The 22,550-nt window shown below is 39.0% G+C and overlaps 1 protein-coding gene across 8 annotated transcripts in view; it reads right to left on the bottom strand.

Annotated features, from left to right (window-relative positions):
- Positions 1 to 22,550, bottom strand: part of PLD5 (phospholipase D family member 5) — a 180,972-nt gene that overhangs the window by 21,334 nt on the left and 137,088 nt on the right. For 7 of the 8 annotated variants that reach the window (XM_065057849.1, XM_021296011.2, XM_021296006.2 and 4 more), the window contains one exon: positions 16,664 to 16,791. In XM_065057849.1, coding sequence (XP_064913921.1) covers positions 16,664 to 16,791 — 128 coding nt within the window. Of the gene's footprint in view, positions 1 to 16,663; positions 16,792 to 21,721; positions 21,934 to 22,550 lie in introns of those variants that run through there. The other variant, XM_021296014.2, reaches the window with a different exon arrangement.

The following is a 22,550-nucleotide window of genomic DNA, read 5'->3' on the forward strand; positions in this document are numbered from 1 at the left end:
AGGCATTACAGAAATTCGGCAGCAAAGATGTGGTAGCGACAGATTTAGTGTGAAGTGTTATATCATCTAGATAAGGGAAAATACTTTCTCTTCAGTTTGAGAGCTGCTGTTATTACAGACTTCTTTTTTTTTTTTTTCATAGTCTCAGAGGAGAAGCATTTATATTGGAAGAATCAAAATCTGAGTGTTGGTCCCTGATTTACAGTGACTGAAACCTGCAGCTAAGCATCACATGAGGTATCTGTTAAGGTAAAACACTTCAGGGCAAGAGGTTTTACAGAAAAGGGAAAGATTTCTTCACCCTGAGTTTTATAAGCAACTCACACGGTAATGAAAATATCACCGAAAAACTAAAGCGAAGTTCTCAAGAAATCAAAACCCTCATAAAATGAAGGAAGAGACATCTGAGATGAAAGTAAGGAGTCACAAATTTGTTTGCCTCAAAATGAAACTGAAATACTTGGGATATTAAAAGTTTCACAGTGGCTTGTGAGTGACATCTTCAGAGTATGTGCTGGGGGCTGGGGACAGGAATGATTTTCTGGATAGAGAATTTTGTGTCCTCTCACAAGGAGGTTTCTTTCTTTCTTCATTAAGAGCCATCACAAATGCTCTTCTCAAAGAATGAAAAACATGGGAGCTGGTTTTCCTTGTTCCCTGTGCCATTTACATTTGTGCAGAGCAACTACCAATGGCTAAACAAGGCTCAAGAAACAGTGGCTTATACCCATGACAAAACCAACCAAACAAACCAAACACTGCACACGGGAAAAGATCCTAAGCAATACAGGGTGTGGACCCATAACTGTAAGCTTCATAAATTGAGAAACAGTCTTAGCAAGACATTTCAAATACATGTGGATAATGGGTTGGCAGGGTGTACCATGGGTCCTTATCCTGCACTGTGCAGACTAGACAGTGCATTTTATCTTTACCTTGAGCTACAGTCTAAGAGACAACCCCACTGTGTACGCAAGATACTAGTTGACCTACATAAGAGTGGCACAATCTGGTTCACAGCTTGCAATATTTGAATTGTGGCAAATGCAGTAGGAGGCTCGAGAAAACTCCTTGTTAATGTCTTTTAAAGATTTCTAACTGCTCACACTCAAGCCTGATCCTGCAAGCGCCAGGCAGCTCCCTGTCCTCCAACACAAACTGCCACTTGCCCAAAAGCTCTGGCCACCAGCAGGTACAGGGCATCCATTGCCTGTGCTAGAGAAACTCTGGATTAACTACAGGCAGTTTGTTGCACACTAGTAGACTTTTTATATAAAGGACCGTGTGTACATCTGCCATTTGCCTGTGTTTTAAAAATGTATTTAATTATCCTTTTGAGCCTGTGCTTTTTTAAATAACCAATTCCCAAACAAATGACTATGCCAAACAAGAATCACAACAGGGTGAAGTCACTGAGTAACAAAAAGCATGCTATTCTGATAAATCAATTACCATGGCATAAAAGGACCTAAGATTTTCAATACCTTCTAAAGAAGAATAATACACAATATATTAATTACCACCATACAGCTGACCACAGATATATACAGGGGTAAACTCACCATGTTCTAATAAAATGTGCTCTAATTATTCAGTTAGCCTGCACTGCAGACACACGGTTCTTTTTCACTTGGTTATCAGTTTTACCTAACCTCTACTGCAAATCTCCCTCATAGCTCTTCTCTCACAGAACCTTTGTAGGCATTAGAGTCTGCCAAAACAACAAAAGCGTGTACCTCAGCTAACATTTCACTAGAAATTGCCACCTACCCTTGTGCATCCTCAGCCAAAATACTCCCTCCGTGCTTGGCTAGTAACACAGCACAGAGGCTGCTCAGCTTTGTTATGTTAACAGTAATGCAGTGAACCCCAAATCCAGCACAGTCCTGCTTGTGCTCCGAGTTCCACTTTTTCCTTCCGTGTTGGTAAAGAACATGGGACCTATGTTACTGTTGGGAAATACTAAATAGAGAAGATTAATACAAATGGTGAAGCACTGTATTCTCAGGAAGATAGTAAAACTCTGTCTAGTTTAAACTGAGAGTGAATAAATGCAAAATTAACATATTTAGATGTCAGAAATTATCTAGGACAAAATAAATGTTCTTACCGGTATTCCCTGTTATTTTGAAAACCACAAACTGCTTCTGAACATGACTTAAAGAATTCAAATAGATTAAATGTTGAGATTAACTGTTACAATGAAACTATTGTTCCTTTTTTCTATAGGCACTTTTATTGAATAAATGGTATTTCAAAATTCATAGATTTAACACTTAACCATTCTCCAGTGAATCACTTTGTGAGCCTTGCACATGGATATCTATTGTGCCTGACCTATGTCCCACAGTTGTGTGGATTTTGTGTTGCTGTCGTCTGAGGCCAAAGGTTAATTTTCTATCATCTTGGTTTTAAGTGATTTGAAAATAATCAGCAGGCAGAGCAAGAAAAAATGTTGCTCCCAGCTGACATGAGAGTGCAGTCTCAACTTGAGCTGGGAACTCAATTCCATCACTGAAAATGGAAAACTGTCATTCAGGTCACTGTGATGTAAATAAATCTGAGTGTGTGACCAAGAAGGTGCTGCATTGAATAGTGAGCACACCCGGCACTGGCACCAAATGTCAGTATAAAGCTGTGACGTGCTCTCACTAAAAGAAAGGAAGGGACATAGTGGACTGACTGTATGCCACTGGAACTGATAAAGTACATTGGAGTGGTCAGCCACTAGCAGTCCACTGGCCTTTAATTCTCACCTTTAGAAAGCAGATTTGATAGATTTTGGTCTGTGACTCCTGCCAAATAAGAATCCTAGGGAAGTTACAACTTCATACATTATTTTTACTTTTATTACCTAATGGCAAAAAGCTGCCATAATTAGGTAGTGGAAATATTTTAGGAGCTGATAATTTTTGTGTCTCATTCCTTTTTCTGCTGGTCCACAGGCCAAGAACACAAAACTGTACAGTAATGCTCTACTAATTTCCACTTCGGCTTAAATTCAGTAGATAGTCCAACCATTATTTTGCATAGCACCCTGATTTTAGGAAAAACATGCTGAAAAAAACCACATTCAACATTTAATTTCTGCTGATAGGTACTGCCACTGAGGTGGCAAAGCAAGCCAGACACCTCTGCAGAAGGGGGTCTTGCTTTAAAATGCTGTGGTTTAAAAAGAACTTTGTGGGGAAGATGTAACAACGTATCTTCAAAGCAGAAAACCAGAAATCCCCCATGTCCTTGTCACATTAGAAAACAACCCCATCACAAGTTTTCTTTTTCAGCCATCTGCTCTATTGATATAGAAAACTTAGCAAAAATAAATCTGCTTGTACAAACAATACAATACAATGTGTGTAAACCACGGACCACTCTGTGATGATGTTCGCGTAGAACCTAATACAGCACTGAGTGTGCAAGTTTGGGCTTTCTTGCTGCTGTAGATGAAGCTCAGTAGCAAACCGAGCCTGACACATTGCTACTTGTTAGAGCAAGCCAGGAGGCAGAACTGAATCAGTTAAAAATTCCTCCCTATACAGTCTATCAGCATAATTAATATCACTTGGCATAATCACAGCCTAATTTATCATTTTCAAATGACTTTTCAGTTTACAGTTTCATTACCTCCTCAAGGCAAGCACAAGTGTCTCTTTAGGGGAAAAGCAAACTTGGAACTGCAAGAAACCATTTTTCCAGGAGCATGTTTGATTTATTTCTTGTTTTACTGCAGGAAATCTAATTAATGTGAATTCTAATCTAATTCTGTTTCTCTTTTGAAACACAGTTTTTGTTCCTTATATCAAAGGAAAGTGCAAGCTGGGAAGAGAAGGACCACGTTGTGCTGGCCTCCATCTTGCTGCTGGCAAGCTGCATCACATTTCAGTACTGGTGTCATTCATATGACATTAAACAATTCACTCCCTCAGTGGAACCATTAAAAAGTTAAAAGGTGAAGTGAAAGATCCTGCTAATTTCTGGAAAGGCTGGGACTCTCATTTGCCACGCTGCCTCTTTCCATCTTCTCTGCATCAGAACCTGTCCTGTCAGCCCTTACCCTGCACCCCCCTCACACAGTTGAAAATCAGAGCACGAGCTCTTACTATTTGTTCTCATCCTACATGATGCTGCAAGGGGCAGCCTCTGTACGTCTTCTGCTGTACAATGCAGAGAGGAGTGCAAAGGACTGATCTTAGAATAAGGGCAATATTCATGTCTAAACATTTCTCTCAAAGTGTACAGTTCCTCTGGGGCTTTCAGATTCATGGGCTTCAGGGAATTCCAACAGCACATAGTTGACTAATTGGATGCATTATTTATAACATTACTGACACACAGTGAATTTTCCTTTTGCAAACCAAATAGGGACTGGTTGCAGGCATGCCATGGACACAAACTGGGACCCTGATATGGCATATGAATTATTGCTGTAACTGTTGAGCCTTGCCAGACTACCTGATCAGAATTTGAAACTTCTTCTCTTGATGTAAACAGATGGCCAAAGGCTCTAATCAATCTTTGACTAAACCTTGATTAAATTCACTGTACAGCACCTTGAGGTAAGCTAGGAAGCCAAGCAGTTTGGATAGGTAGAGTTATTTAGTGAAAGAGTACACCCTCAGCCCCAGGACAATGGCTAGCCTATATGAAAATCTGTTTCAGAAATCAGTATTTGCTCTTTGTCCTATTCTTCTGAGTAGCCACCTTAGATATTTGTGGGGTTTCTGGCTGCTTCAACCTTGAAGCAATGGCTCCTGTAAATATGTGGTCCTAGTATATGCTCCCAGGAAGAAAACTTGGAATTAAATTAGTGCATCATATTCATGCCTCCTGACCCTAACAGTCAAGCTGGGAACACGTTTACTCGTGCTTCCTTAATTCCCCTTTCTGCTAAAGCATTCAGTTGCACCCACATGTAAAGGTCATTTGGGTCATGTGAAAAGCCTCTTTGTACTTGGTGAAGTAGTAGATTCAGGTGAGGTGTCAGCTGGCTGCTACTACATGAACAGATAGTAATAATGCGTGCTATAGCTATATCATTATGAGAAAGAGGAATATTCATCTGTATATTGAATAATGGCATGACCTAGGTGTTTTCTCCTACCTCAAATCACAGCAGATGCTGCCTCTGTGTATATTAAAAAAAAAATATTTATAAATAATGTGTGACACCCCTTGTCCAAGAAACAGAAGTATTATGTGCCAAAGATGTCAGAGATTTAATATGTTAATAGAAGTCAGCATAGCTCTCATGCAAGTTAACACTGAACAGACTGAAGAGGAAAAAGCACATAAAACAAGCGTGAGACAACTTTAAGGATTGATGCCATTTCCATCTACAATATTAGGTAATAATCATTTTAACTTCATAGGAAAAGGAAAGAAATACCTGAAAAGATACCTGAAAACATGTTATTCAAATTCAGCAACAATACTATCTTCCAGTCTTAAAACTAGAAGACAAAGTTTATTTCTCTCGATTTCTGTTTAAACTGAGTTCTCTGTTATGGTACATACAGAGTTGACAGTAATAAAATGTAAGTCACAAAGATGATAGAAGATATTTTCAATGCATGACCTTAATAAGCAGAACATACATCATGAAACTATAGTATATACTAATGGTGTATATATATGGCATATGTAGGTTCTGTACCTATGCAGAGGATCTACATACAAAATTACATGCTACCCAATCACAGAAACCTACTGAACCATTACATTCAAAAGAAATTGATAATAAGCCATTTTATTGACTACAAAAATCTGTCTAACCCATAGGGGAATTCTCGTGACTTCTGCAATTTGCTGAAGATAGAGCTCACGTTTCTCTGCACATGCGCTGCCTCCCTCAAACAATGATTAATAGTTTGCCACTGAGCAGTTCCATGCAAACATCAGTGATTTCACTGTTTGGATGACTGTCGTTTACTTAGCAAAGTTAAAAAAGGTGACTGCATGATGACTTCCAAACTGGGCCTTGATGGTTATGACAACAATATCAAAATCTGAAAAGGTTTAGCAATGCTATTAATTCTGCACATTCACATGGAAGGAATGCTTTGTCAGAATCTGTTTTGTTCTGCTTGATGACTTATGGATATAGAAAGATGAGAGTTTATACTGAACTGCAGAACCATTATTCTTTTTGTAGAATGACTGAAATGATTGTCCTTCCCTGCCCCGACTCACGGAGATTTTTGGCACTGTATTTCAGCCTGTTTTACTGCATGTCTTTTTCACAGGACAATACTAAATCCAGTTTTCCATGAAATTATTTCACTGTTAAAGTGGAAGGTGACTGGGCTGCTGCATTTGGGAACCTTTTGGAGTTGAGGCAGTTCTAAATGAAGATATTTATCTAGAAGGGAATGTTCATCTATGTGATACCAAAGTGTGTGTGCCTGGGTGGAACCACATATTGGGAATACACTTTCATGATTATTCTAATGTTGTTATTTTAATTATTTAGTTGAACAAGACTGATGTGATGGCGTATGCTAATAACTAAATCCTTCTGAGAGGAATCTGCCTCCATTCATTAACATCACTGACCAAGATTAGTTGCCAGCAAGTTCTTGTGGGACATGACAGAATGACTGTAGTGCATTAGCCGTCCCTCAGAGACTTAGCTGGGTTTTAATGAACAAGTTTTCTTTCAGCACAACATAAATCACATTTTTCAGAAAGTGGTGGGTTTACCGCCCTTCTTACATCCATATAAATTTACTGATTATTTGAGACTGTACCAGCAGCTGTTGAGTCAGATGCTTGAACCCTTGGATCACAGTGTATGGCCTGCACTGTTATCTAGGACAAACAAAATGACTGAAAAAGGCCACACCAGCCTTAAGAGCTCTGACATGGCAGGCATGTTTACCCCTCAGCTGCTGAGCTCCAGCAGCAGCTTTCCATGGGCCAGCTCTGGCGCAGAAGTGCAGCACAAACTCTTTTGCCCTGTCCATGCAATCTGGCTTGGACTTGAGAACAGCAGTGGGTGGGACAGAAAGGTGCAAACAGGTCAAGTTCTGCTGCCCCCACTTTGTGCAGGCTGTCTGCAAGCCAGCTCCGGTGAAGAAACTGTAAAACCACTCTAGTGCGGCACCTGCACTGATACACATGGCTGTCTCAGAACATCTTACTATTTCAGGGCTTCTTGATGAAGACAACACAAATGAAACTGCTCGGCTTATACTTGTAAATGCAATTGGTTGCAGGATCCATAAATTAAAATCAAGCCCTTCTGCTCTACTGATCACTGCAGACAGGCCCTACAGTGGTGTGCTCAGAAATCATTCTCATCACTGAGACCAATGCTGCCCTTTTATTTTAAGGAAAGGCAAGGCAACTCCTTGGTGTGCTATCTGTGATGCAGTTGCTGGGAGATCTTTCCAAGCAGTTTTTGCACATTTTGATAGCTTAACTCTTAGGCTACTTGGTCTTATCTCTAGGCCATTGACTCAAGCAAGAACATCTCACCAGTGCTGTCTATTGACAACACTGACTGCCTGTTTGCTTCAAGACAGCTGTAGGGATCTTTAAAGCTGCCTCTAGTTTTGCACACACTTGTATGGTCCTCAGTGCGGTGGTGTACAGTGTGTGTTCTGCCACCAAATTCCTGCAGGCCTCCAGTTACCTAAACACTTCTAGAACCCATCCAAAGCTCTTGAGTCGGATAATCCTAACGCACTGATATTATTTGTCAAGCATCTGAGGGACCACTCGTAAACCAGAACCAGACACGCTCTCTTTGCAATGTCTTCTGTGACTCTTAATTATTTTAAGATGTAGTGCTGTCATGGCAAGTATTAAAAAGCAAGCAAATTATTATGAGGTTAGCTTTACTGGAGGAAGAACTTTCTCTCTTTCTTTGGATTGTGGATATCCAACTACCTGAATATCCCATGCTGCTTGAGAAAGAAGTGAGTTTATCTGTTCAAACTGGATATTCTATCATTTTGCTCTGCAGTTTTATAATTTATTGATTTACAATTTATTATTGATTACCCTAATGGCAGGTAAACCTGTTCTGTAGAACTTTCACAGCAAAAAAATATGTTGAGAAGAAAGTAGTTCTGTAATTTCAGAGGTCAGAGACAGAGTCATGAGAACACTCCTACAGTCAACAGAAATTAAATTAAAACATGCAGCAAGCTGTATTTTGCCTTCTCTTACGCTAAATATTAATACAAACATGTAATGCGGATGGTGCATGTGAGAATGAAGCACAGCAGTGGGAGAAGTATGATTAACAGAACAGCTTCCTAGCACATTGCAGCTGGGGATCAGCTCTGCATCTAGAGAAACCGGCCAAGCTGGGGAGGCATAAGAAGGCTGTTTGGCTCCAAGTGCAAGGTGAATACACAGCCCCATGCTGTTCCCAATCACTAGATCACAAAACCAGAAGTCTGCAGGACGAACCAAGAGCACTACCAGGCTGTGGCAGACCTACATGCAAAACACAAGCAGAGCAGCCACATTGCCCATGTTCCTATCCAGCTTTAACCAGCGCTCTGTGAGCAGTGCTCAGCACTGCGAGCAAGAGACAAACAGTCCATCTGCTTCACTGAGATTTCTTTGTAAACACTGGGTGCTCAGCTAATAAATTTCAAGCAGAGTAAGCCAAATGAGCAATGCTGACTGTTCTGATTTACTGGATGTACCAGAGAAAAAGTTGCTTGTCTCAGTTAAAGAATAAAACAAAACATCAGACTTCAAAAAATACAAGCTTTACACCATGACAAATGCAAGCTGTTGAGTTCTGCACATTTCTAAGAGCAACATATCTCCCCCCACTGCCACCACAGCCACAATAAAAAGAGAAAAAAGAAAAGTAAAGCTGCTAGGTTGGAGATAGGTAACAGTCATCAAAATGCTCTAGGTTTGGTCAAAGGTGAAGACACTAGCCAAAAGTGAAAATAATAAATATGTTTTCAGCTTGCCTTCTGAAGGTCAAGCTGTAATAGCATCACAGCAGAATTTTGACAATTCAGCTAGCCTTTTATGTGGCAAGAAATAAAAACACAAAACAAGGTATTTAATTGTCAATACAGCTCTGTAATATATATTTAGACCTGTGTTCTTCACATCTTGACTCGTCCACCTATGCTTGGAGATCCTGATTTGCACTTTCGTGTTATCTTTACAACATTAGCTAGTTCTGGAAATAATCCCATTGCAATAAATCAGATTAGCAGCATGAGTTTTTTTAAGGATTAGATCACATGTGGAACAATACATCAAAACTTTTTAGAAGCAGATATTATCTAATATAATAGAGATTATTTAACACAGAAATACAAATTTAGATATAATATACTGGTATTATGTTGCATGTACTTTCAGTCTAACATTTACCCATCTGAGCTTGATTGAACCTCAGTGGATGACGAAGTTGAAAGAGCCTTTTTTCATGTTAGAGGACACTTGAGACTGTGCTCAATTTACTAATAGTGTTATGATACTGAGCACTGCTGGGACAGGAAGAAAATTCAGCAAATTATTAGCAGAAGATGGCAAGGATTGGTAGCAGTCAGAAGCGCACATTGGGGACATAACCGTAGTTCATATAATAGAACATCATTATATCAAATGGAAACTCTCAATATAACTTTTGTTTGAGTGAAAAGATGTAATTCCACTAACTGCCACACAAAGTATCTTATCTCAAAAGGACCAGATGCGCCATTACATAACTTCAAGAGACTCATTTAGATAAAAGTTCAAAAAAATGACTGACTGATTACAGTGTGCTTTTTACTCTATGCAGTTCTGTAAAGATAGGATGCAACTGTCATTAACAGAAATTGGAAATGTGCAGATCCTGTCTCAGTGATCAGTTTAGAGAGCGGGCTCCATGATAGCAAGATTTTGGGGAAGCTGGAAACAGATGAGATCATAACGTTGTATTTTAAGGTATGCAGTATTTAATATGTATTGTTTTCATAAGAGGACAATTTTGATTACACAAATAAATAGAAACTGTGGTTTTCAAGGATATACTTTGAGGAAATGATCATTCCCCTTTCCCCAAGAGAGACATAGGTATGCTTTACGTGATAATAAAAAAGTAATCCATAGAGGGTTTCTCACTGTCTTCACGCACTGTCACACGCCTTACCTTCTCTGGTACATTGGTCCTCCCATATATTTGTTTAACATCTTGGGTGCATCAAGTAAAAACCCCAGATAAAACAGGTAATCCTATTCCAATCCTATAAACAGTGTTGAGACAGTTTATCTAATTTTCTGATTACCTTAAACTATGTAGATACAATCAGCAGTTTCTAAGAACAAGAGAGTAAGAGCAGGATGGAGAGGAAACTGCCTGAAAAGAAAATACTGTTGTTTAGTAGTCCTGTCAGATACCTGACTGTCAGATGAGACAGATTTTACAAGTGCTCCAAGGCACTGCTGAGTGTCAGCAGGAGCAAATCACTGATCCCTTGCAACAGAGATGATTAGATAAACTTCTGCTGTTCAAAACATTGCTTAGACTCATTTCATGAAAGAAGCAAGGTCAAAATATTCTACCTATAAGACCAAGGTTAATTTACCAAGAATTAACAATTCATAAATAAACAAATAGATGAAGATAACAGGTATCAGTTTTCCAGTCCTCCTTTGGATGGATTTTTAAAGTGAATAGAAATCAATGCCTTTCTGAAGTCTTATTTTGTATTGGTGGAACAAATCACACAAGGAATCCAACAGAGACATAAAATATCTTGGAAAATGAGAATAAACTCACATGGTTATTTTAAAAGTATGGTTTACAGCCTGATTGTTTTCTTGCCTATAAAAAATTAAATGTTACAGCCATTCAGCTTAAACCATACTGAATATAAAACAATCAGAAGAATGAACAATCCAGAAAGCATATTGACTTAAGAGACATCTTACAAAGAAAAATCCTCTGCTAGCCGTTTTTACACAGCTAACTAAGAGAGAAAAACATGGCTTTTTCTTGACATCAGCTGAGGTAGCACTGTTGCAGATAATACTTTTAAGATGTCACAGGCAAGACAGAGTAACTGACTATTGGATTTTGGGGTTTGTTTAAGAACCAACAAGATGACAGCTTTTGCAACCACTTGATTGCCTTTCACTCATTCCATTCAGACCTTCCACCCCTGCAGGGAGGTGGCTGATGGCAGGGGATGCTCAGGCAGAAGTTTGGGTCCATCCCTGCTGGGCGGCTGCTCATCATCGCCCATCTCAGGCATCACCAGCCAGCATCCCTGGTGCACCCCCTGGCTTACATCTCCTCACAGCTCCCTGATATCCAGGATCTCCCCCACTTCCAGGATCTTTCCTCCAGCCACGAACTTCACATTCTTCTGATCGGGTCCCCTTCTTTTTTCCAAGACCACTTCTTTCTGGCACCCCAATACTCACTTTTCCCTCAATCTAATCAATTTCTGTGCATAAGCACAAGGGGTGAACAGCCCCCTAACTGGTAGTTCTGTCTCATGTCCCTTCAGTAGGTGGAGGACTCTGGACATGCCACTTTCGTTTAGCCCAGGTGTTTACAGTTAGACTCCACCAAATACAGGGAGCAAGTTGCTTGAGACTTTGAGCATTCAAATTTGGATGCTAACCCCCAGACATACACCCAACTATCTGCTACCTGTTAGTATTCATTGTTTAAGCTTTTCTTTTTTTTTTTTCTTTTTCCTACAAGAGTAGTTAATATTAGCCTGATTCCACTGCCAATGAAGTCAATGGGATTAATTTTATTATCAATAATTTTCAGTAATAGAATTTTCCAAGGTCTGGTTATTTGATACACATAAATATATTTTTCTGAAGTAGTTCAACTAATCCATTACAGTTGTTTGCCCACTGGATTCAATTATTCATGTTGTGAATAAAACTTTTCAAAAAATGATGTTAGCATGAACAGCTCCAGAAGTGTTGCTTGTGCTGATTAAAGGTTCTGGCTCTATTATAAAGCTCATGCTTTTAAACAGAATTAAGGAGATAAATGCATTTTCAGACTTTGCTGGAACTATTGGAGGGAGTCACGGAACAAAAGAAATACATGACACTTTTTGTTAGCTCTTGTTCTACATTAATATTATGGATTATAACAGTTTTTAGATAACCAATTTCTTTTATTTAATACATTAATAAGCTACCTGGTCAAGAAACTAGAAAATAGAACACAGCACCATGGCCACCTCAATGGTTACTATTTCAAACCACAGGCAAAATTTAATCAGTATACCTACCTACTTTCAGGCATGTCACAGTGAACCCTTTTTTCAGCCAAATGTTTTAACACAGATGCACATATTTTGATGAATAGAAACAGACTTCAACATGTTGTTATCTTAAATCTATACTTAAGTAGGTTGCACAGCTATGGTCCAAAGACATTGCTTGGCTTGTTCAATGGTTACAAGACCATTAGTATATGAGAACCTGGGAACTCTGCAGAAATACTTTACCAAATGCATCCATTACCGATCTCTTATATGAACTAAAAAGTTCAAATTATGATTTGAAATTTTATCTCTATGATTTTCCTCTTCTTGTACCCTCCCTAAATAATATTTTGAAGGTAGAATGGCAACACAAAGGAGACCATCTTTCCAGAAGTCTTTCATCAAGCTGGTAAACATGAAAGACTTGTTTATACAGTTTTTACACAGTTTTATCAGTTTACAAAAATGCACCAGAAAGAAACTAGACTGGCAGAAACATTATTTCACTGCTAAAATTTTACACAGTTTACTACATGTGAGGCAGTGGTACCTGTCTAAGAAAATGGTAAAACCCTTGGCTGTTTATAACCCAGAATTTTCAATGGGTTAGGTAAATGGAAAATATTTGTCTTATATTGCTAACAACAGAAGAAGATACACCCCTGACACAAAACTTAAACCTGTTCAAAGAAAATATCAAAATATTTCACTGTGAATGAAAAAACATCTGAATTTTGTAAAATACAGGGAGTGTAGAAGTATTTCTCATTTGCTTGTGGGGTTTGATTTCAGGCTGAAGCAGATAACTGGGATAGATTATTTCAGTCAAAATTATTAGACTTTTGGAAAACTTGCAACCTGAGACATAGTTTTACTTGAAAAGTAATGAAAAAACTTAGTAATAGGCTGCGCTGTCAGCCTTGGCCATAATTTCTAAGCTGAGACTCTGGCAAGTATTAAAACTTTGACAGAGAAGGCACAAAGATATATGCAACTTTAACGTTTATTACCTAAGTAATATATGCAGCATATGAAAATCTCTTATTGATGCAGAAAAATTACTTTTAAAGAAAATACTAGTATTACTTCTTGTCAGAGCTGGCAAGTCAAGAAAATGGCAACAAAACTCAGTAAGCCTCATATGAGACTGATTTCTAGTGTCCACCTTATAAATGCAGAGAAAAATGCTCCACAAAGATTATAAAAACAAAGCAGACACCTTTGAACATGCAAGTCCTGATGTTGTTTTCTAAGGAGCTGTTGAAAGTTAAATTCCTATTTCAGCTTTAGACTTAGGCTCCCAAGAGAAGAATGATGCTAACAGACTTTTTTTTTTTTTTTTTAATCCCCCACAAAGTGACAAAATAGCAATAAAATCCAGTTATATCTACCACAGTAACCTTGAGCAAATATTCTCTTGGGTGCTGAGCTGCTATATGACAAATGCTCTGTACTGCTGTGTCACAGAGCATTTTTATATTTTTAGGCCCCTTGCAAGCAAGAGGTAGGAGGGCTCTGGGACTATAGCCCAGGGTGAAATACTGTAGAGATCCACTGCATGTCTAGTGCACCTGCCACACCTGCAAAGCAGGTAGATGCTCCTGTATGAATCATGCAGCGTACTGGCCTGAATGTATGCAAAGTTTCTGTGCAGAGGAAGCAATAAAGAATGTCGAAAATAGACGTGAAAAGATATGACAACCATGCACAGTTAAATTCTTAAGCTTTTCATTGCATTTTAGATATGATTAGATGTGAAACTGCATGCACTCACACAATCTACACTGGAAGTGTGCTGCTTAATAATAAGACATTGATAGCTACAAGGTGACTGACTCATACTGGATGTTTTGTTTGAGTGAGAAGACAACTGCTGTGCTTGATAGACCAAGGCACCATATGTTTCTAGAATAGCAGAGAGCTATGTTGCTGTCAAGGTGTAGTAATACTGGCTGAAGAGGTTTGCTGATTCAATAACCACAGTTTGGTTATTCTAAAATTCACATGAGCTTTTAAAGAGACCATATGTGGCTAATCAGCAGCCCAGTCTGTCTTTTTACAGTCCTTTCCCTGCAGGTAAACCAGGAGGTAACAGGCAACGTGCAGTGGCATCTGCAGGGAGTTCCCTGCCTCCCACCACGAAGCTGCAGAAGCCCTGCCTAGCTACTGCAGGCAGTGCAAGGGATCGTGGCTGGTCAAGCCTGGCACTATCTGCTCCGCTATTTCTCAGTTAAACTCAGTCCTTACTCACTTAGGCTGCTTTGAGAGAAGAGGGACCTGATCCCTCTTTGCAGCTACACCTCTGACAATGATGACCCGTGGGAGATATGTTTTCCCAGTGAGGGCTCGGCTCACCATGGGTTTTAAAATTAAATCCTGTGTGTGTGCAAAGCATTTTCCTCGAGGAAAGCACTCAGAATGAAATTACAGAGTTCTGTGCTTACTTTGCCTCTTATGTGAAAAGTTCAAGACAGATTATTATTTTAGGACTGCATTTCAGATCTCTTTCACAGTTGCCCTGATTTATTAATCTGTAATTCTGGGGTAAAGGAACTGGATACTCATATCTGATGTCAACGGGAGCCAAGCATCTAATTTCCTTAGGTTCTACCAAAACCACAGCAAACATTTCTCTACTAATTGAAAGCAGATTTTCTTTAACTGCAATCCAGAGAGATTTCTTTTTGCTCTGTACAAATACTCTTCTGGGCTTCATCTTGTCACTACATATAAAAATACACTGTTATATGACAATAAGATGAAAAAAGTCTCCAAATTCAAGCAGAAAAGACAGTGATAAAATTAACAGTGAGGAATCACATTTTAAATGCTGGCCCACAAAGAACTTGGAGTTTAACGTAGGGTATGCTGCAAGACTTAAGATTTACCTCAATATGAGAAAAAGAAACCTGTATAGAATTTTAGCATCTGTGATGAAGGTCATAAACACAATCATTAAAATATTTTCAACTCATCTGTGGTAGATGTGCTCCTTTTCTTCACATTTATTATTTTCACTAGTACTCAAAACTTCAATTAGAAGAGACTTCAAAACCAAAACACAGCATAAACTGTTAATAACCTAAACAGTTATGTGAAGAGCTATTTTATTTATGATATACAAACAGTTTAGCTCATGAGGTACAGGCAACGTATATACTTCAAATGTCTAAACTGTCCAAAAGCCCAAACTATATATTCTCACATTGACTGAAAATATAACATCCTCTTGGCTAAAAACCTCCTTTTATCTACATTTTCCAGATTTCTTTGTAAATATTCAAAAAGTTACCTTTGAAATAAATTAATACACATAGGAACAGCAAAAATACATTTACTTCATTCTTTCTTTACTAAAATGATTGATTTGTTTTCATCTGGACCTTCAGCCTCTTAGCTCAAAACAAAGCTTAAAAGCTTGAGCACCACCAACACAACCCACCCGACCTTCTTTACAAAATCATTAGAACCTATGTTGAAATTTTTTCATGTGTTTCTAAGATTTTATTTATATATTTAGAAAGTAAGTTTTCTTACTGCAACTAGTAACTACCTAAGATAGCTTCTTTTCCTTCCTCTGTTGAGCATTTCAGTTACTGAGATCTAAAAACACATGTTCCACATCCAAAATATGACCAACAGCAGCCTCACACAGTCAGTGGTATGTAGCAAAAATGAACATTACAGCCTTTAATAATCCTGAAACTCTTACGGAAAGAAAAAAAAGCTACAGATACCTCCAAGAAGAAAATAAACTGCATTACGGATTAATTACTTCTTCAAAATGGCCATAGACTGTAGAATACTCAGCACCAGTTGTTGGTAGAGACCTTAGTGTACATCTTTCAACTCTCTTGTTTACGAGGAATCAAAATATGGAATTCTCTCTAGTACCTATAACCTTCAATAATCTTATGCTGTTTGATTTTCTGGTACTCGTAAATCTCTTCCTTCCCAGAGGTGGTGGGTATTTCAGGATAATACCCACTCATTCATTTGCAAGTATTTTCAAATTTTGCTTTTCCTTATTTAAATGGCACGTGAGAAGGACTAGGTCACACACGTGACATTACAAGGGAGCTTCCATTGAAGTTTGTTTTCCAACTGGTTCGCTCACTTTTATTTTTTTAAAAAAAGTAAACCAGAACCTGCAATCTTCAAACAACAAAATAATCACATAAATCAATAAAGGCAGTCATATTATTTTAATTTAACCCAAAGCATAACTGCTGAGGATAGCTATTCCAATGAAAAGAAGTAAAATTTATAGTAATATACTTTTGCCAACACAGAAGAGTCATCAAAACGGTGGCAACAGAGTTTTTAACGCTGCCACTTCTGCCAACAAACTATCATAAAAAGAATGCTATCCACCTCCACTTGCTGGCCTCAAAACATTACTTATTTTCGTCATTATACCCTCAAAGGGTATAGGATTAGTTTTTCAATTAAATTACCTGTCCCAATGATCTCCAGTCTAGGCTGGCACTTCCAATGTATACGTGCTGTTTATCAACAATCCAGAAAGATGACTGAAGCCGACCTTCATTATATGCTGACATGTTCATATACAACACTTCAGCACCTGGAGATTTAAGGAGAAAATAATAAATAGTATTGTTTAAAAGAATTTACATTTGTAAAATTGAAACAATTTCACATTTCAGAGCCTCAGCTTCCAAAACTAGTGAGGGATGTAATTAGTCATACCATTAAGGTTTAAAATAAGGATAAACAACATTACTGTCCCATTGTTTAAGACCTTAATTAACACATATTCCAGAAAAGCAGGTATAGGGAACATTCTCGTGCATTATTCCATTAACTTAATTTTCCTTCATTTTAGAACTAAATATTTGCTAATTTTTTCTAGCACTGTGTGTTCCTAAAACCAGTTTAATTTTAAAGCTCTTTTCTGTAACTCAAACCTGCTACATACTATAGTAACGACCTTTAAAATACAAACCCAATTACAACCCCTCACTGAAAAGCAGACTGTTTCTGGGCAATGATTCAGAGCAGGTAGCTTGAGGTGGGCTGTCGCATGGAACAGGCCCTGACAAGAGGAATACGGATGAAGAGTTAAGGAGTAAGGAGGTAAGTAAAGGCATAAATTATGTTGAAACTGCTCTTAATCCTGCTAATCTGTGCCATTAAACCAACTTTGAGTTGCACAGTTTTAATAAAGATTATACAACACTGAAATAAAAACAACTACTTCTTGGGTAAAAGCACGTTGGCTAAACCACATCAGTAGGAAAGTCTGAACTGGCCCCATCAGTCTGTCTGCAGGACTATATCCAGAATATACTTAATATTAGGTGAGTTTAGGGGATTTGTCACATCATTTTTGTTCTTTCTGTGCTCCAGGGTTTGTTAGATTAGGTGATTAATCAGAATTAATCATTGCTGAAGGTAATTTAAAGTAACTCACTCATCTTCACATTTTAGTCATGACAGTAACTGGGGAAGAGTAGTGACAGTAAATAGCAGGCTGGAGGGCAGTAATGGTACCAGCCATCACCCATTAAACAGTCGTGGGATCTTCGGTACCATGAATTCCAGTCATGGAATGGATATGAGTCACCACTTCAAAAGAATTCCAGGATACCTAGAGAACTAAAATGTATTTCTTTTCATCTAGTTGCCTATTTCTGATCTTCTAATAAATGCTTAACTTGCAATTTTAAGGAACAGTTTCCAGTGCTAAATATTTCTTTCTTATTATGAAAATTGTCATTCTTGCTTGAATGACTGATTCTAGTTCAGACATCAAGGAAAGAAGAAAAATCAGGTAAAGTGACATTTTCCATAAAACATCAAACATGCAACATAGAATTTTGAGCAAGTGACAGAATTTTATTCATTGTAAAATTATATTTGCTGCAACCCAGTTACTTTTCCATTTTTTTTTCTACCGATCACCCATCCACATTCATCTACGCTTAGAAACAAAGCTATTTTCCAGTATTCCTTAGAACGTGTTGCTCCTGACTCTCAATCCACACATTAATGAGCAGAACTCTGCTAATTGATTAGATCATGTGTGAAATGGAAAAGAAATCAGAAAACACTATAGCAGGTGTTCCATGGTTTAAATTGTTTTCTGACAAATAAACAAAACAAAAGCGACGCCTTCTACTAGCTAAGGAAAACAATTCTGTAAGGTGCTAGACTTCCGGCAGCTTATCTGAAAGCTGTGTTTAAAATAAAGTTTAACACAGCACTTTGCCTTGATTGTATTTTCTTTCCATGCATCCAAACTGCAACATTAAAAAGCAGTATGAATTTAACACCCACAGCATACCTACATAAAACTTGTTATCAATGAAATATTAGGATTTTTGTACAGGAAAGGTAAAACAGTTGGGAGCAACAATGAGCTTCCTTTCTTCATAACTAAAAGCCTAAAATAAATACAGTTTTAAAACATTTTTGAAATATTCAGTGCTGAAGACAAAAATGCTGATTGCCAAAGTTAAAATAGGAGACTATTTCACCAGTAATACTAACATTAAAAATAGCAGATATAGTAACTTGACACAAAATTCAAAAGTTGTAAAACGCCAGGATTTGTGGGCAGTTTAGACATGGGTATAAGCAGTGAGATGGGACCATCACTCTATATTCTAGGCTTCAGTTATCAAAGCAGCACACATAGCAGTACAGGAGATAGTGGTATCACACATACCATTAAAATCAAAACCTGGAACCCAATTTCTTTTTCTTCTGGAAAAAGCCAACTCATAAGGCTGAGGAAACAGTATCTCCAAGTTAATTAAAGAAAAGTCATGTGTTGGAAGCAGCAGCTGCTGTGCAGCCTATTAATGAGGCCTTAACTTTTAATGAAAGGAAACATACATCAGTATTGATAATTGCCTCTGCTCTAGAAACCCTTGAGGTGTTTTGTTAAAATAAGCTTATCAAGGCTTCAACACAAATCCATCATCCCCAGTGTGGTCCAGGTCCCATGAGGAAATTAAATTGGACTGATCAATATGTGAAACTATAACAGAACTCTTTATCATGCTGCCGTCTGAATTACACAAAGCTGCAGGTTTACCAAGTTCAACCAGAAAGCACAATTTGTAGGTTTGATTGCTAATACAGATGCTAGACTCTTAAAAAATAAATCTAACGATTTTGTTTCACAAAAGATTAAACTGCAGGGTGAGGTCTTGCAGAAAACCAGTGCTGCCACTTAAAATTCAAGTGGATTTGCCTGTCCCATAAAACTGTGCCTTCTAAATGTTGTGCTGGCTTCCCCTCTTTCTGCAGGAAAAAAAGACCACTGTAGAGATCAAAGCAAAAGAAATCTGTTTGCAAAAGAAATCAAATTCCCAAAGTAATCTCAAAGCAGAAGGGTGGCACAAGCAAGTACCATTTATCATTTCTAGCCTTGCAACCTCCTCTTTGGTCTAGCTGCATGCTCCCAGGCACTCCCCTAACGATGTCATGAAGGCCACAGGGCAAGTTTGACTACAAGAACAGGAGCCTAAGGCTAGGACCTTTTCTATACGCTTGAGTCAAAACACACTGAGCAGTTAGCTGAAAACCGTGCAGATATACATGCTAGTGTGAAAAACTGCGGGTCATCAAGAAGTGCACCTTGGCGCAGCCATGTTGCCGCACATGCTAGCTGCGGATTCTACTGCTGCTCAAGCAAGGTCACCAGGCAGCTACACAAACTGGGGGACTGAAGAACATAGGAGATGGCAGGAGGCCAGGGCTCACAGGATGGCCACTTGGCTTCCACATCAGGTTTATGCAGCAGTCTGGAGAAGGTGCACCAGGAGGCTTTGCATCCAATGCCTGCAAGCAGTCCAGACTACGAACAGGTTGTCCTGGTACAGGAGTAATGTCACCGAGGCAAATCACCTCTCTGGTGGATACAGTAAACGTTTTTCTGTAAAGAAGACCCAGAAAGAACAACTGTTGAGCTATTATCACAGCTGCTTGAAAGAAAACATACAAATTCTGCCTGCAACAGCTTTCAACAGTGCCAGCTACGGGCTAAACTCACTCTGGAGTTAGCAAACATAACGCCCAAGAAACAGAAGCTGCATTTGCTTGTACTGCGGCTAAAATTGGCCTTCTGTCTTCACAACTTTCTTACTTTCACTATAGTGTTTTTAAAACCAGAGAGGAAAAAAAATGGGAAAGGGGAAAGGCTTAAGGATTGAAAGGGGAGCCAGACAGAGATATTTGGGAGGTTGCAGCAACTGTGGTGGGTGATTCAGAACAGGCAGGGCAAGGATGAAAAAGCACCAAGAGCCCTGACCTCACTAGCGGCAACGGCAGGAACAGTGCTGCAGCAGCAAAGAGCGTGGAGAGAAATGGAGATGGATGATCTGATGGTACATGTTGGGACTTCATGCAGAGCCCTAGGAGAAAGGTTCGTGGAGCCAGAAATGGAAGAATTGTAAAGGTAGAAGAGATGACCAGCGGCTTTCCCCATTTTGGGAAAACAGAGCTTGTCAAGCACGAACTGCAGAGGCACAGCAGGCAGTGGAAAAGGGAGTGCATTGGGGCAGGGGTAGCTACACAGAGCTGTTGGTAGGATGGGGGAGTGAGAGGCTGTAGAGAGATCAGAAGGGACAGCAGGATACAAAGAAGCATTAGTATATGAAATGGGTTTGGCCAGCAAAGGCACACTGCTGAGGTGTCTCTTGTATCTTTCTGTGATCCTGTGAACATGACAAATGCTCCTGCACTACATCCAATCCACTGTGCATCTTCCCAGCCACTGTTCCCCACGTCACCACCAAGCTGGCTTATGGTAGGAATAGCTGCCCTTGTCTGCTTATCCTATTCTTGCCTTCCCTTCATTTATCATCATGTCCATATCCTTTACCCACAGCACTGGTTTTCACCCTCTCCAAATTTCATGTATTCCCAAGCAAATACTCAAAGCAATGAGACCTTTAAAAAGGAGTCTGAGAATGTGAGCTGTGGCGTCTTTGTTTCAGCCCACTGAAGACAGTCACTTGGCACACAGAGACACACATTTTAATCTATACCTTTTGGAGAGCAACCTCAAGCCAGAGTAAAGAGCAGACCTAGCCATCCCATGAACCCCAGGGCTCACAAGCACATGCACCCTTGAACACAGCCTGCACAGCACCCTGCACAGCCTCACAGGGAGGTCACCACAGGGGTGGGAGGCAGCGTGTGCGGTACTCGCCATTATGCCCCAGCCCTCCTGCATTCTTTCAGCTAAACTGAGTTTTCAGATGAGTATAGATGCAGTTAATCACCTTGTACTAACTCAGAAAGATCATCAAAAGATCCTTTATTACTGCTAGGTCTCAAACTTATTTTTTAAAATGCAAGTTGCTCACTAGGATATGCATGTGTACACATATAGGTATATAAAGTTAAAGTCTCCTTTCCTACATCTTGAAATAGTTTCATTGTATGTATTTGCTTTCAATTACAAGTCTTAGCACCAAGCACACCCATGGATAAAAATAATTTTTATTCCACTGAAGGCAAAAATTGAGAGTTTTCCATACCCTGCTCAAAAGTGGAGTAGTAGCTGTCTCACATTGGGCAGACACAAGTGAACCAGGCAGAGGATCATCTCCCCAGGAATTTTCATGCTTTTTTCTTGACTGGTTGCAAAAAGTCTGGAGTTGTTCCAGAAGCCCCATTAGCGTGACCTGCCAGCACTCAGAGGAGGACAAGTACAAAAGCAGAGGAATGCACAACTTGACAACAAAGTTTTTTTACTATGTCTCTGAATGATTAAAAGACAAATTAGCCTATTTACTATTTCTGTGCTCTTTATGGAATACTGGATTTGAAATGCAATTTAAAAATCTGCCTGGCCCCAGAAGGATTAATGATTCAGACTTCTTTTAAAGAGAGAACACTCCAAGACTTCTAGGGAAATCTGTAATGGTAATACCTTAACTTTGAATCAGCTGTTTTGTTTACATTGCCCTCTTCTCACACACACACACACACACCTCTCCTTTTTAAAAATTATCAGGACTAAATCCTCCCACTCTGGGATTATATGCTAGTCATTAGTCCAAGCCCAGAGTATTTAAATAGATGTACAATTAAAACCATGACCTGGGTCCAAGGAATGGATTGGATTAGAAAATAGATCCAGGTTAAAAATAAATAAAAATAAAATCATTATTTTAAATGAAGAACAATTCACTAGTCCAGCTCATCTTGTGGCTGTAAACAATTTTTCTAACACAATTGAAGGCACAGAGCAAGCACAGGAATGAGTGGCTTGTGGCTGGTGGCAACAAGACACAGGAACCACTTAAACCAGTGCTGCCATTTAAAGGTATAACTGCATAATCGCAGCCTCTGCTCCTCTCAAAA

The sequence above is a fragment of the Columba livia genome, chromosome 3 (assembly GCF_036013475.1).
Source record: "Columba livia isolate bColLiv1 breed racing homer chromosome 3, bColLiv1.pat.W.v2, whole genome shotgun sequence".
NCBI lineage: Eukaryota > Metazoa > Chordata > Aves > Columbiformes > Columbidae > Columba > Columba livia.